The following is a 15,701-nucleotide window of genomic DNA, read 5'->3' on the forward strand; positions in this document are numbered from 1 at the left end:
GAGAGGAAGACTTCCTTTATTGACTAAGCAGGTCACTATTGAACGGGATCACGAAAGATGGGGCTCCACAGTAAAATGACACACAAAGAAATGGTTACACAAGTGGCACAAACTTCACATCACAAAACAAGGGTCAGGGGCGTTTGTGACAAGCCGTTCTTTTTTTTTTTTTTTCGCGCGTAAAAACGCAGTGCATTTATAAACTATATAACATCTTATTGTAGCAAAAATATTGCCAAAAAGATAATATGTCTAAAACAACACAAGGAGCGCACCAAATTTAGCGTTTGGTATACAATGCCAGCCACTCGTATCATTACGCGAAATCGGCTAGTGACAATGTGAAATGTTCATGCACTTCTTGCGGACAACGTTTATATATTCAAAACAAAACAACAACAAAAAAAAAACAAATCCTATAAGTGGAAAGAGTACACACTCACTCCGCGAGAACATTGTTGTAAGACACTAAAGAACAGTACAAAAACACACAAAAACAATGACAAAAAACATGCCCAAGGGTGTGAGAAAGAATGATGTGAGAAAGTAACAACCTTTTGCTTTTTATTATTTGGTTAGGAAGACAAAACAAAAGACAGGTATGTAAAAACCGCGAAGATACGTATATGAGCCGTATTTATACTGAAACCAACGAGATGTGTTATGTACAAGTATTTACAGCCTAGTTTCTCGCGAATATATTCACCTGAGTGGCAGTGTGACAACGACACACACGCATGTTACGGAGGGGGGGGTCACCCGAGACAAACAATCGTAATAGACACATTCAGCACAGTGCCACCCAAAACCACACTGATTCCTTGTTTCCCAACGGCATCGACACGCCGCCAAGCTCCCTCCATCTCGGGAAGTTAAGATTCCAACTGTGAAAATTTCTTCCTTCCAGCCCTACTTGCCTCCCCGAAAAGTCCCGCCCGAGCACGTCTGCTGCCAGGTTGGAGCAGCCTAGAGTCGCTGGGAAATGTTTTGTAGAGATCGGCAGCTACCACGCTTGGACCATCCGTTGCTTCCAGAACTGCGGCCATGTCTTCTAGCAGCCGAGCGGCGTTGGACAAAACATCTCACCGCCGACGCTTTGCCCACAAAAATGTGATCACGCCAGAGCTTATTGTAGGACTGGATTGAAGCCCTCAAAGTTGATTCTGTAGCCCTTGTCTATTTCCGTCATTCAAGCCCTTCGTCTGCTATAGCTCTATATGAACCAATTCTGCCTTTGGTAGAATAATTTAAGGTTTTGGTGACACACGTGAGCTGGAGAACTCCACGTTTTCTTATCTACGCCCGATAATCGTTTGACAGCGTTTTTGTGCAATTTGAAGCGATATCCGGGACATCTTTCTTTTTTCCCAGCGACTCTATGGTGCCGCGCAGGGGCGGGACGTCGGCCGTGTATCGAGGCCCTCAGTAATGTCCGGGAGGTCACCACCAACCCTCGTAGTCTCCGTGTCCACCGTAGCCGAATCCACCCAGCAGGCCACCGCCGAAACCGTGGCCGTAGTCAGCGAAGAAGCCGTGACCGTGACCGTGGCCGTGACCGTGACCGAATCCGTGATCAGCGTAGCCGAAGTCAACCAGGCCATGATGGTGGTGGTGATCGCTGTGCGAGTGCACGTGGAACCTGTGCGCCGCGTATGTGCTTATAGCAGTGCATTTTTCGGAAAGTGACCGCGGCGGCCGCATTACGATAGGGGCTAATTTTAAAAATGTTCGTGTCATTTTAGATGCGCGTTAAAGAATCCCGGGTGGTCAAAAGTAATCGGGCGTCTTCCACTATGGCTTGCCTCATAATCAGATCGTGGTTTTCGCCGCATAAGATCCCAAAGTTTTTTTTCCCTTTATTTTATTTTTCTTTTCCTTTCTTTTCTGTCTCCCATTTTTTCCCCCGACACGAGTGAACGAGGTGGGATCGATGACCTTCGATATGTCTGTATTACCTTTATTGAGAGGAATTTAAATGCGCAACGCGTATTTTAGACCTGTCAGCGAGTAGCCAGTGGGTGGCATACTAATGATCCTAAGTCTACCGTGAAGATGGGCTGTACGATCTGCCGCCTACGCCGTAATAGCCTCGTTCGACGCTAATAGTTGATACATTCCGTACTACATGAGTCTATGTTCGCTCTAGCCGATAGCAAGTTGGTCTAGGGCATTTAGGAAGCGTGTTTACAGGTCTCATCGAGAGAGAATGGCGTCATCGTACCTTCGAGGACGTTACGAGAAAGCATACACGAGTAGAGATGATTGTGGCCACTAATCGACTCAATATGCGAAGTTGGTCGTAACCGATCGTCGTTGTTGGATTAGACTAAGACAAACCAAAAGACACCCCTGAGTGTCAAGGCGACCACCTACGGTTAATCTTTGAGACTTTGAAGTAGATTACACGGGGCTGTAATTAACTGATAGGCTAGTGGATGTCAGGCCGTATTTACTCCAAACCAAAAATTCTCTGCACGCTGCCAGTGTTCCGCAACAAAATCAACGAGAACATTCCTTTAAGTTATACCTAATAAGCCTGATGTATAGCATAAATACCCGCCATGAGCATAGCAACTGTTTCTTTTTCTTTAATATCGGATATGGAACGCTGAGAAACACGAACAGTATAGTACAATTCCTGGAAGTCATTTGAGGATGTCGTGAACTAAATGCACGTTAGACTACTTCCGCAGCATAAAAAAATTGACAGCACGTTTTTCATTTCCTGTTCCCTTCTACGTAATTAATGACATTGCGTCCACGCTGCAAGAAAATGCTTCCGAAGCGCGGTAAGCAGTACCAGCCATGTCAATATACAAGTCACACCAGTGGCAGATATATTATGTCAGTTAAGTGGTCTGCATAAACAGGTCCCTGTATGGTCTTTATTAAATTTCTTTCAACCGTTACGCAGCGTGACACTGTGCGAAACCATAGAACAAGAAAGCGATTTCAGCCCAAAAATGAGCTCAGGTACACCGTTAGCGTCGAGTAGTTGTTTTTGTTTCTGTGAGTTCTGTTGTAGTGTAAGTTGAGCTGTGAAATAGTCATCCAATTTTTTTTTGTTACACTTAATAAAAGAAATATGCTTAGAAAGCTGTCTGAGAAATTGCCACACCAGGCGCATTTTTTCGCTGTGCGTTACACGCGTAATTAATCTGGGCCCGCATTCACGAAAGCGTCTTACGCTAAAAAAATTTCGTAAGAGAGTATTTCAGTCAATCACGATGCGGGACATATCATTAACGAAGCCGGCTGACCAATGGGAAAACGCACTTACGAAAGAGAAGTTTTGTGAATTCGTCCCCTGGGGAAGTGTTTGGAAAGTTATACGTATACAAATCCTCGTATACATCCTTATAATATTTTATATAGTACGACATATAAACGCATGTCGACCAGCATATCGTCTTGTTAGATCGCGCTATTCGTGTTCTTTTTTTTTTCTTCATATGAAGTGGCTAAAGCATTCAACGACGAAAATATATGCTTTCGCGCAACGCTGAAGCGTGGTACATAAATGTTATAACTTCAGCTTCTCACTCCCCGCTCTTCCGAGGCTCCGTTTTCAGGGTTTAAGAAAAACAAGTGTCAAATCATGAGCTGTGAAAACTTTGCCAAGCTTTAATCGCTCGTTGAAAGAAACCTGTTTGTGCAGGCAGTTGTCTCGACCATTTCTAACCTGATGTTAGAAAGTCTTAATTGTCGCCTTAAATGCTCTTCGAATGGCAGAACTTGAGCTTTTTTATCAATAACAAATTTCAGATTGCGTGGTCGCTAGCCGAAAGCATCCACTTTAAAATGGATGAAAAGTATAGTAAGTAGTTTTTCTTCAAAGAAAGAAGATGTTTCGCTACACTGGACTGCACGCAGTGCCGTGATGTGCAGTGGGATCGAACAACAAATTAATGAATTGTTTTACTCAGAAAACTCAGCTATCTGACCTGAATTCGCGTCACTATAGCTTTGGTGCTACAGTGATGTAGTGTCAGGCCTGAAATAATCACGGAATAAGCGAAAATACTGCAGCAATTATGGAGTAAAAGGGAAATTGCCGAACCGTGGTCAGCGCATGAGATAAGACAGCGATGAAAGCTGTTTGAGGAAGCTATATATCCTGCGTATGGCTGATATAATAGAGGAAAAGGAAGTAGGCAAATGAGTATATAGAGCAGGAAAAGCGCCTATGTATAACATTCCGCTAATCGTTACGCTGCCGTTTATGAAAAGCCGCACATGGCCAGAAGCGGCGCGATATATAAATAGATCGCTGTTTCCTGCATTTGATGAGGTACTTTTTTTTTTTTTTTTTTGCGGAGCGTGTTTGGGAATAGCGAGCACTGTGCAAATATGAATGTCGTTCGCACGCGTCGGCCAGACAGTTAAACAGGTGCAAGAATAAGGAGAAGAAGAAGAAGAAAGGCCACATATAGAGAGAAAAGGCAAAGAAATATTTATTACAAGGAAAAAAGCTGAGGTCTCGGCCCTTTCTCCTCAGCGTCGGGCAAGGATAGAAAGCCAGAGAATGATGATGACATGGAAGAAATTTGAAACTGATGCTCATGAATAAAACGGACAATAAAAGAAATATTGGAACCGTTTGTCGCCGTTACTTTGTCCGTCGTCCACTGAGCTTACTTGCATCGATGCACGCACAGAAAGAGGCGACAATCTTTAGAGAAAGGTGATAACATTGTGAGTACCAGCGGACTTTTTTTTTTTTCACTGATCGCGAAACTTCAGATTGAGTTTGCCAAGGCAGAAGCTGCCGCTAGGTGCACGAGGGCAAGCAAGCAGGTTACGACGGGCGCCAGACGCTGGCCTGCTTTGGCGGTTTCTGTTTTAACGACTCGTTTACGCGGTGTCGCTACCTTTTAGAGTTTGCATTGTGGTATTCGCCTCGCTTGCGTCCAACAAGTATATGAGGGAAGCTTCGTGGTGAAATCGCAGCTTCCGGAGGACGTGAATGACAAGAGGATGCCTTTTCGGTTATGATGTATTGATGGTGTGACGGATATTTCGCGCTAAAAAGATGCACAGGCGTAAATTTACATGTTTAATATATCATATATCATATATATCATATGGCATCTCAGGGTTATGATCGGAGCAGTAATCGGATCCTAGCGCAGGACTCTTTTCGAATGAACGCGTTCGTGTGCTTATACTTCTTTCGTTCACCCACTGCTTTAGATGACGCGTCCGAAGCACCCAACTTAATTTTTTTTTTAATATTACTATAACCCATCACTGTTTCATAATCACCGACACTTGGTCCATCTATGCGTTCTTCTTAACGGCGTGAAGAAATGAACACCACACAAAAAAATATACTACACACAAGCACCGTGTTCTCTTTGCGGTAGCACGTTTTCGTGCCGTTAAAAGGAATGTATAAAGAAGGAAAAACAGCTCTGAATTTTGGACGAACACAAAGGAAGACAGACGATGACAGGCTCGAAATTCAGCGCTCTTTTCCCTTCTTTGCACGACGAACCAACTTGCCCAAGCCTTAACCCTAGCCAGGAATGTGTAGTCAAACGACAGCAACTTGCTTAGCAGCAAGTTCTTTTTAAATGTATGTGTTAAAGGGGCCCTGCAACACTTTTCCAAGTAATCATCGAATGAATTCATTAGAAGAGCTTGTTGTCTCACGGATCGACTGCCGCAAAAAGTTTTAGAACCTGTCAAGTATACGAGCGGAGGAGTTACAGTGGTTTGTCGCACGCTTCAAGCGCTTTCTTTTTCCTTTTGTAGCAGCGAGCGTGCGTCATGACCTTGAGCCCTTTCCTTCCTTTTTTTCTTCGAACGTGCGGCTTACCTTCAGTGCGAGCGCTGGCACGTGGCGGCATCCCGAGGCGGCCGCAGGTGACTAAGCAGCTCACGGTGCTCAAATCAGCCAATGGCCGTTGACTTTGGGTTTATGGCGCGGTCATTTGGGTTTATGGCGTCATTTGTCGAGAGAAGAGGGAATAATTTCTAGCTGACTTTGAGAATCAATTGTAAATTCCAGGCCGCGTGCTGCGCTATAATGTTTGGCTCGCGTGTTCTCAGGAGCCTCGACTACCGATCGGCAGCGTTTTCTGACCACGCTGAAAAAGTGTTGCCGGGCCCCTTTAAACGTCTACAACCCACAATTTTATCTCGAGGTTCTCATATGTTTTGAGGATTCTTTTCTGCTGATTTTATTCATCTCTTCACATGTGCTCTCTGAACTGGCCGATACTGGCAGTAGTGCGAACTCGGCTGCGTGCGAGCCAGTGATAGGCTATTTATTTTTGATATACATAATACTAGCCCCCCGTCTTTCCACACTAAAAAAAAAAAAAAAAACCTCCATATTAACTTATATGAGCACTGTCTTTATAACTATGAGAAATTTCTAACCGCGTACGCTTGCCCATGATAATTATTTTACCTTGTAATATTTTTACCAATGTCAGTGGCCTCGCGTTGCTACAAAGGTCAGTTTCAAAGAAAGTTAGAATATCATGACACTCTTTCCAGGGTCTCACTGTAAGGAATGTCATTATTCAAGGAACGAAAAAAAGAGACACTCACGGGGTCCCTTATGCATTCGCCTAAGACGACTCGAAGGCGACAGCCATCCGGTGTGGCTATTTTCCCGTTCACTTTATGCTATGCGAACACCGATTTATTATTTTTTTTAAGGACGCGAACGCCGCAAAGGCGAAGTGAACGCGCATCTCGGCCGCCTCGATCTACGAGGTGCGCGGGTGGCCCTGTGACTTTTGTACGACACACCTCAAGGTCACGAGAAATAAAATTATTTCGCTCTGCTATTACCAGCTCTGGACTCGAAGAACAGCTATGGGCAGTCCAACGGGCCCGCGACGCAGCAGAGAGACTTGGTCTTTCTGTTCCGACGTGGGAGCGGCCCGCAACGTGCTGGGGCGCGTTCCGAGGGACCGAAATAAAGTTTATTCACCCTTCCATCCACCAACAAATAACTAGAAGCATCAAGGGCCCAGACCACACACAACGCGCGGAAAGCACGAGCCCGCTCATAGTGAACACGGAAAGGTGGCTTTTCCACTTGTAATGTTTATTGACGGCAGAGTGTGCTTACAGGGGCGCTAGCGCTTTTAGTTAGCGAATAGCGTGCAAGATGTATTGAAGATAGCTTAATGCTGCACGTGCCAAGCTTACCTATCGCAGTGTCACTTTGCACCCGCCTACGCTCAATAGCAATGAAATAAATTAAAACAAGACAGTAAGATATCATTGTGGCGATTCCGTCGGGCATGACCTCTTATCCTAGGCCATATGTCAAGAGCGTGAAAAGCACAATTGCCATGCTCCACTAAAGGCTCAGAATAATAACGTTGTGAAGAACTGGTGAATTGTAATGAATTTATTGAGAGCGTTTATGATAACTTATAGAGGGAAAACTATTTGTTGCATTTTAGGCCTGTTTTGGTGATATTTATTTCGTCCCGCAAATTTCGTGCACTTCCTATCTGCAACTTTACTTGCTTCGCTTTATTATGATGTCTTATTGTTCACACTATCAGTGTTCTGCACAAGCACGTTAGATGAATATTAGTAACCACAATCTTTCTGTTGCTCGAATAAGGTCGGCGCCACGTTAGAAGCTCTGAGGTGGAGTAGTTGCTTCCGATGCCTCCGCTCCAAGCTTATTCGATACGCGTAGTTTCAACTAACACGACAGTTATAACATTGACCCAGTCACTAGAGCGCGAAAGCATAAAATAGCGTTCCCTACTTTACTGCAACAAATGCTTATCCGCACATTTTGAGCGTAACGAATTTGGCTTTAGAAAACTTGGAAAAGACGTGGCTGAAAAGGTTGTCCTTTCTGGGCATAATTTGAATCGCTCTCTCCTATTGGCATCAACATTTTGTTTTATTGAAAACAGCATATAAGTAAAGTGGCTTCTTTCTGACATGATATTCCAGGCTGTGACAAACCTTGATGCGTGTCATAATAGCCATTTGCGCATTGACCATACCGAAGTGCGAGGAGTCGCGCACATCGGTTTCTGAAAATTCTTTCCGTTTTCTCGGTACATATCATAAATAGCCCTCGTGCCGAATTACTGTGACTGGCGTAACACGTCGAAGACAAAAGCACTAAGTAAGGGGGCATACGTTATGAAAGTTGAGAGTTCCCAAACATAACGTTTCTCGCCTCATCCACGTCACCGAGCGTTCAACGCGATCGCAAGACAGATTAATAGTGTTCCCTTGACGAGGTGTCATATGGCAACGCTCCGCCACAATGCCCGTATGTTTGCTAGTCAGCAAGGCAACCTACATTGTTTCCAACTTGCGATACTGTCTGCTCAAAGCTTTCCTCCTTGCGGTCTACACCAGCATTTGAACAAGACTAAGAACGGCGACCTTCCGGTGAAGACGGCAATGTATCTGTTCGCTTCAAGACCTAGAACGGACCTTACGTCGAAGGCAGCGTTATAATAATATAATATAATACTACTAGATTGCTTTTTTATAGTATTACCTGTACCAGCCTTAGAAACAGAAAGCACCAAGAGCACACTTTCATTGAGCGTTGAAGCAAGCCACAAAGTGCGTACCCTTGACACAAACCGTTCATGGTCGAGTGACGCTCTTGACAACACTACAACCCAGCAATTTACGTACGAATGGCTAAGTGGAGAAATTGCAGCACACAGCGCTGGCGCGCACCGCTGTTGCACTCACGGGATGGGTATGTGGACCTTGTGCGTGTGGTGGACGGGCAGGAAGTGGTGGTGGTGGTGGTGACCGCCGTGGTGATGGTGGTGCGAATGGATGAGGTGCGAGACGGCCGCGCTGCCGACGAGCGACGCACCCGCGGCCCCGGCTGCCAAGGCCAGAGGCGTGATCTTGCCCACGGCAGCGGCGGCCGCAGCAGCGCCCAACTTGAGCTTCTTGATCTTATGGCTCTGCTCCGTGGGTGGCACCAGGCAGGCCATCAAGAGTACAGTCAGGGCTACAGCCCCCAGCCGAAACTGCGAAGACATGCTGCGGAAGGTGCAGGAGGATGCGCAACTATCAGAGCCGGCTATAATACCTTATCTGCTGGCGCCTTGTAAGGCGCCGCATCTGTAATGCCAGCACGCAAGAGACAGGCAGTGCGCCCATTACTTCCTGAAATTGCTGCGTTAACTTGGATGAGAACGCCACACTGTTCCATTGCCAGTGCAGCCGCACTGCCTATCAGCAGCCCGCTGGTGGAGGATGCCTCAACTCGTAACAATATTACCGCTATTTATAACATTCATGGCCAATGTTAAGCCGAAACTACAATTTACGCCCTTGCGCAAGTGCATTTCTTGCTATCACATGAGCTGCGCGCCTTATGTGCTCTTCCTAGAGCTTCCTAGAGACAGCTTCACGGCGGTTGTATACTATTTATGCTGCAGAATCGCTATAGTTACAGTGAAGGAATGAGAAATTGTTGAAGAGGGAATGCCGCTGGAGCCAACGTTTCGACAAGAGGACTTGTCTTTGTCAGGGCAGCAAATGATTTCCTTATCAGCGTTTTTATGCACGCCTTGCTTACTCGGCCCACCCTCAATGAAGGAGGAAGAGAAGAGTGAGCTTGTGCGCACAATCCTACTCTGCGCAATCTTACTCTTCTCATCCTTCACTATTCAAGGTGGGACAATGTGAGCAAGGGGTACATAGAAAGGCCGCTAAGAAATAGAGTTGCTTCCCTGACAAAGACAAGTCCTGTTGTCGAAACGTTGGCTCCAGCGACATTCCCTCTTCAATTTCTCATATTTCAAGCCTCCATCTTCTCAAGAACCTCTGTCTTGTTTAGATTAGCTTCGACAAAGGAGAAGTCGCTGGTCGAGAAAAGAAAAAAAAACACACACAAAAAAAGAAGGCTCAGTGAATGCGTTTATATTAATACTGCGGAGGCCTGCACGGGCTAACAAGCGAGATCATGAGAATCCGTTTTGTTACTGCGTTGGAGGTGTGTGCTGTTAATAGAACGCTCCCTTATCTGCCGCACTTCGCTAAAACGTATCTCGCTCTCGAGTTTAGTGATAAGCATGGATGCCTCTTGCATGAAATACATAAATATAGTTCAAGTAAGAACATGGTTCGGAGATGAAGCTTCTAAAAGAACAAAAAAATATTTGTCACAATACGTTTCAACAAAAGGATATACCCCTTGCATTGCAATTAATCAGCTCTCAGATTCATAGATAGATAAAAAGCACGGGATAAAAGAGGTTCGTGAGAGCCAGATTGTAGTGACCTGCGCGGCCCTATAACCCGCCCATTGTATGCTAGCCGATCCATGGTTGAGAAACGTGACAGTGCCTTGTAGGCAGAAGATTATGATCGCACTTCCTGTATGTGAACGAAAAGCGCTCGCCGAATCGTCGCATCCCGGTCAGTTGAGATATCGACACTTCAGCTGAGCGTTCTCTTATATCGCATCGGATCTGTCAATCGCGTCACCCTTTCGCAGGCCGGTTGGCCTCGTAGCATTGCGTGCTAGAAACATTTATGCGCGTGCCTGATATGACCGTGATAAAAAGGAAAACGAAAGTCTTCCGGCGCACGTTATCGTCCTGTTACCTTCTCGAGTCAAGCGAAGTGATTATCTAACGGTCATCACTCGAAACAACACCGCATATCCACCGCATGTCCTACGCAGACACCTTTCGCTTCTGCTAGCTAGATCAGCTCCACGAGCTTAGACAACATGCAGGCAACACGTTAGTTTGGGTCTTCACGATGCTGGGCCTTCGCCGACGATTTCCCGATTAGCACAGCGGTTTCGGCGCTTCCTGGGGCGGCATAGTCCACCGTTTGGTAACTGCAGGCGTAGCGCACTCGCGGGGTTCACACGTTGCGCGTCCCGAGCTGTCACGTCGCGGATCCCGTTGCAGCAGTGACGGCGGCGACATTGGGAGGCGTGCCCACAGCACCGGGCCTGACGGGCGCGAACTCCAAAGGAGAGCCCGTCAGTCGCGGTGCGGCCGGCGCCCGCGACTCACCCGGCGTCTGCTTTTGGTCGGGGAGGTATATCCACTGGGAGAAGCGAAGCTGTGTCTGTGTCCGGTGATGCGGCCGGATGTGGCCTTTTATACGTTCTCCCCTGGTCCACGTGCTTATTGCAGCGGGGAAAGGAACGGGGGGGGGGGGGGACTACCGGCGAGTCCAGGCTTCTGGGTCACCACGCCGGGCCTGTCCTCGAGGCTGCCGGTGGCCAGCAGAAGTACGGAGAGGAGAAAGTGAGCAGCGGAGAGAGCCGCGCGCCGCTCTCGCCTAATAGGCCGACGGAAATCGAACAAGAGCACGCTGCCGCCGCCGCCACAGCAGCAGCAACAGTACGCAAAAATAAACGGGCGGAGCGGTGTTCGCGCCGGCCGCTGCCACCGCTCGCGCGCGCGCACACACAGCTAAGTTTAGCATCGGGGCTACGCGCTCGGCATCGCGTCTTCCGGATAACGCTGGGACATGCTACAGCGCGCTGGCCGGCTGACTTTCCGGTTTTTGGGAGCTCGACGTAATCGCTTTCGACTACTCTTTGTTCACCTTCCCCGCCACCTCGCAGCCGTTCGTTTGCCACGTTCTTTTCTCTCTCTATCGAGCGAGGGGAAGGTGACGTCTAACTGGCAAACACCGGAGGATTATATATGCGGCAAACACGTAACACCGTTGCATACACAACGCCAGACGGGACGGCGCGCGTGTCAGCTCTTCGGATGGGACTCGCTACGCCTTCGTGAGCGATCGCGAGCAGAGACAATGCGCTTTTGTTTTCCTCGTTTGCTTGCCGACGTTCGATGATTACCTCATAGGCGGGAAAGCTGTCGCGTGATGCCCCACTTCGCTGTGTCTTTTCAACGGTGATATTTCGTTTTCTAAGTGTTTGTATTTCAGTTAATAATATCTTAAACGGCAAAGTGAGCACTTCGCTATAGTAAACATAATCATACATTTCTATGCGAAGTCACAATGCAGAAATGAGGAGAGACGCAGCCGTCCACGTCACTTACTGAATTACATTATTCTCTGCGCATATATATGAGCGTATCCTTGTTATGTTTGCTTTGAAATCTGTGAAAATTTCACGACAGCGCTGTCAAAAGTAAAATCTGCATAGTCACACACGACTGGCACGGCCAATTTTAGAGTGGAGTCGGTTTAGTTCAAATCCTTTGCACATTCTCTAAGAAAGTCCATGGGGAAGAGGTCGTTCATATCTCTCTGAACAGGCAGCCGAGCGAGATTTAGTTGGATGTATGTAACACCTATTTGACATTGAAAAGCAAAATGCGTGGCGCGTACCTCTTCAAAGTAAGCTGCAGATGGGGAAGGAGTCTAGCCCATACGAAATCAGGTTCAGCTTTGCGCATTTCCTGTCAACCTGCGGGCCACTGTCTGAACTGCTCTGTAAATAATGGTGTGGCTGGGTGCACTGTCATTGCATCTCAAGTAAATAGCTTTCTGTGGCTCTTTCAACCGCCATTTTCGCGGTCGGAGCTTCGGACTTTCTCCTCCGAGACAGGGACGCACATTCAAAAGCACGTGCTCTCGCAAAATCGAGTTGCGAGGAGCGTTCGTCGCCGAGCCCCAACTCTTTTCGACGCACGTGCTCTTGCACGAGAGCGTTGCGGCGCCAGAAGGTTTACGTACTGCAGTCGGCGGCGGCGGCACCTCGTCTCCCGCTCTGTCACTCTCTCTCTTTCTCTATCGGTCGCCGTTGTCTGCTGTGCATATTTTGCCGTAATACGTTCTTTTCGTTTAGTCTCACTTCGAGACACTCGCTGTACTAATAGTATCCGCGTGCTTTAAAATCAAATGACCCGATAAGTATCTGGCCTCCACGCAGTAAACGACGGCAAGAGGAAAACGCATATTCGCTGCCGTTTTACATACTATCGTCATTTTGGCGACATTATTTCGTTGTTGTCACTGCGCCGACGCTGTTGTGGTTCCGTTATTATCGTGCTATCTTGGTCGAGCTACTGTCCTTGTCACGCCGCCGTCACCTCTATCGTCGTCACTCCATCGTCCTCACAGCCTCCTTATAGTCGCGCTGCCGTCGTCGTTCCGCCTTCCAAATTATGTCAGCAATAATTTGTGCCACTATTATCAAAGATCGTTATTGTCGTCTGCAATACACTTCGCGAAAGTATTGCCGGTGTGACCATTCGTTTGCGCCAGGGACGTAGCCAGAAATTTTTTTCGGGGGGGGGGGGGGGTTCAACCATACTTTATGCATGTTCGTGCGTGCGTTTGTATGTGTGCGTGTATATATACGCAAGCAAAATTGAAAAATTTCGGGGGGGGGGGGGGGTTGAACCACCCCAACCCCCCCCTTGGCTACGCCCCTGGTTTGCGCCGTCCGTACGAGCCATTTACTATAACTTTCTTTCTTTCTTTCTTTCTTTCTTTCTTTCTTTCTTCTTTCTTTCTTTCTTTCTTTCTTTCTTTCTTTCTTTCTTTCTTTTTAAAGCAGCGAAGCTGTTCTTTTAGTCGACCATTCACCGTCCGCCTGTTTTCGCTCAGCGCTGGCTGTGAGGCCTTGATGCGGTGTCTAGCCGAGGGAGTGGCGAGGGTGATGCTCGATATAGAGGTTGAGCCAAAGGGATTCGCGCCCGGAATGGTAAACGAGATGCTCGGCGGAAAGAGTGTCTTAACGCAGCAGTCTGAAAGAGTGGAAACGCGTGTCAGAACGCAGCTGTCTGCGAGGAGTTCTTAGTGGCGTTCGCTCTTCCAAGGTGGCCAAGACTACTCGTACTCCCCACCCCATAGCTTAACATCAAGTGTCAAATGAAGAGCAACGAAATAACACAGAAATACTTAGAAAAGACTTCCAAAACACAGAAATACTTAGAAATACTTGCAAAAACAGAAAGACAATAGCCTGACGATGGGGGGGGGGGGGGGAATCAGCTTCGCTGTTTCGTCGGCTTTCACAAAATGGAGCTGGCTGCTTTTTTTTCTTGTTTTTTTCTTTTGTGTAAACAGGACGTGAGACCACAATGTCACCGAGGGCAGTCATCAAAATATTGTACCGTCGTAAGGGGTGCAAGGAGTGGGCCGCGGGAGGGCCGTTTTTTCTTTCCTTTTTTTTTTCCTTCGCACTCGTCTGTGCGCTGTTTTATTAGAGGAGTTTGGGGAGGTATGACATTACGATTGAGTTGAGGGGTATAAAGTATTGCCTGATGAGCGGTCGTTACTCGCCGAAATGTGCGTGTAGAGTGACAAAAGTGACGCCAACGTACGCTATAAGACGATTACGTTCAGATATACCTTCCAAGTCCCTCATAATCATATTGTGGTTTTGGGACGCAGTACTCTAACAATTATTATTAATATATGGGACTGGCAACACAAGTGATGGAAACACAGAAACACACACAAAAACGCTTGGCTGCGTACGTTTGTTCCCTGGGTTGCCGTCTCACTTGCGCTGCCGTTACAATGAACATGAACCGACTCCCCCAGTTTCACAGCCTGCTGAAATGAGGGCCTTGGTCGGCCTCGAAAATAGATTTGTTTAGAACAGCCCGTTAGCTACAGACGACCTATTGGTATTTATGCCTAACGCTGATAATCAGAAAGTTTATTACACATTGCTAGATGTTGCTACATAGTGACAGGGACGCCGCATGACGAGCGCAAGAAATAGTGTTACGAAGACAGAAAGCTCCCGGCGACGCAATGCGATTGCGGCAGTCCCGCTTGTGTGGTCGATCTACGGTGTTTATGGCGTAATGGAAGCATCTTTCTTGGCACTCAGGATTATCCCCAGAGGGCATGCTTCTCAGGGCTCTCTGTCTAAGCAGGATAAACAGCTCCGCATGCGCTATAGCTCGGGTGACTCCGTCTTGCTCAACATTTCCTGACATGGACAAACTGTGTCGCTCGATGAAATTCATTGCATGAATGACATTTTGAAATACTCGCCAGTAAACGACCACACTCGAATATTTAATGACGTTAGAAAGGGCGTCATCCATGTAATATATTACATGGATGATATATTAATATACATGGATACATGGATACATGGATGATATAATTAATATATATTACGTTTCCATGTAATATATTACAATTCCAATGACTTTCGCATTAAATCAGTAGGTGATTTGCATTCCTGAAAGGCTCACAATGATGACGTTTACCGCCAAGTTGTGTGATTGTGCATTTATTTTTACATGAGAAGTGTGATGAACCTGTTCTACGCGCTCTACACTTCGCATTTATACAGTGCCACTTCGATTCCATCATGCAGGATCTTGGAGCAACGATGTACTTAACAATGCTCAGTCATAGAAGCGGGCCCTAAGAATTCTTGTCCTAAGCGTATTGATAGCTGTCGACCCTTCCTTTTCAGTATGTACTATATTCTCGTGTACTTAAAGGGTCCCTGAAGTTTACTTAAATTATGTGTGCGTTTAGGCTATAACATCATCAAATTATTCGCTCCATAATTTAAGCGAAGCACATTGTATCGAGGGAGCTGCGGGTGACTAAATATTACCATTCTCCATAGCAGTGCCTTTACTGCGGTCGGCTTCACTGGAGCTTAGTGGTCGGGTCCTAAGTTCCACCTCCAGCTGTCGTCCGTCGGCGATCGCGGGGCTACGCTCGCGGAGGCCACGCTCCGTCTTTGTTCGGTTGAGCTCTACGCCCCCAGGTGCTTCGAAAACCCAGCTGCTCTGGAGTAACTGCAT

The 15,701-nt window shown here is 47.0% G+C and overlaps 1 protein-coding gene across 1 annotated transcript; it reads right to left on the minus strand.

Annotated features, from left to right (window-relative positions):
• On the minus strand, window positions 1-11,149 carry LOC119375131 (urease accessory protein UreE). Its single transcript, XM_037645330.2, has 3 exons — window positions 11,004-11,149; window positions 8,707-9,009; window positions 1-1,639 (listed from the first exon to the last, which is right to left on the minus strand). Exons 2-3 carry the CDS (start codon window positions 9,006-9,008, stop codon window positions 1,441-1,443), a joined length of 501 nt encoding a protein of 166 aa, XP_037501258.1. The 5' UTR covers window position 9,009; window positions 11,004-11,149; the 3' UTR covers window positions 1-1,440.
• Between the last annotated feature and the right edge of the window lie 4,552 nt (window positions 11,150-15,701).

Source organism: Rhipicephalus sanguineus, chromosome 1 (assembly GCF_013339695.2).
Source record: "Rhipicephalus sanguineus isolate Rsan-2018 chromosome 1, BIME_Rsan_1.4, whole genome shotgun sequence".
Taxonomy (NCBI): domain Eukaryota; kingdom Metazoa; phylum Arthropoda; class Arachnida; order Ixodida; family Ixodidae; genus Rhipicephalus; species Rhipicephalus sanguineus.

Excerpts from the sequence above, each read along its gene's own strand:
- LOC119375131 (XM_037645330.2), bottom strand. The coding sequence starts at position 9,008 with ATGTCTTCGCAGTTTCGGCTGGGGGCTGTAGCCCTGACTGTACTCTTG. Across the intron at positions 1,640-8,706 it reads AAGGTCCACATACCCATCCC|GTTCCACGTGCACTCGCACA; the intron begins GTGAGTGCAACA and ends CGCGGCGCACAG.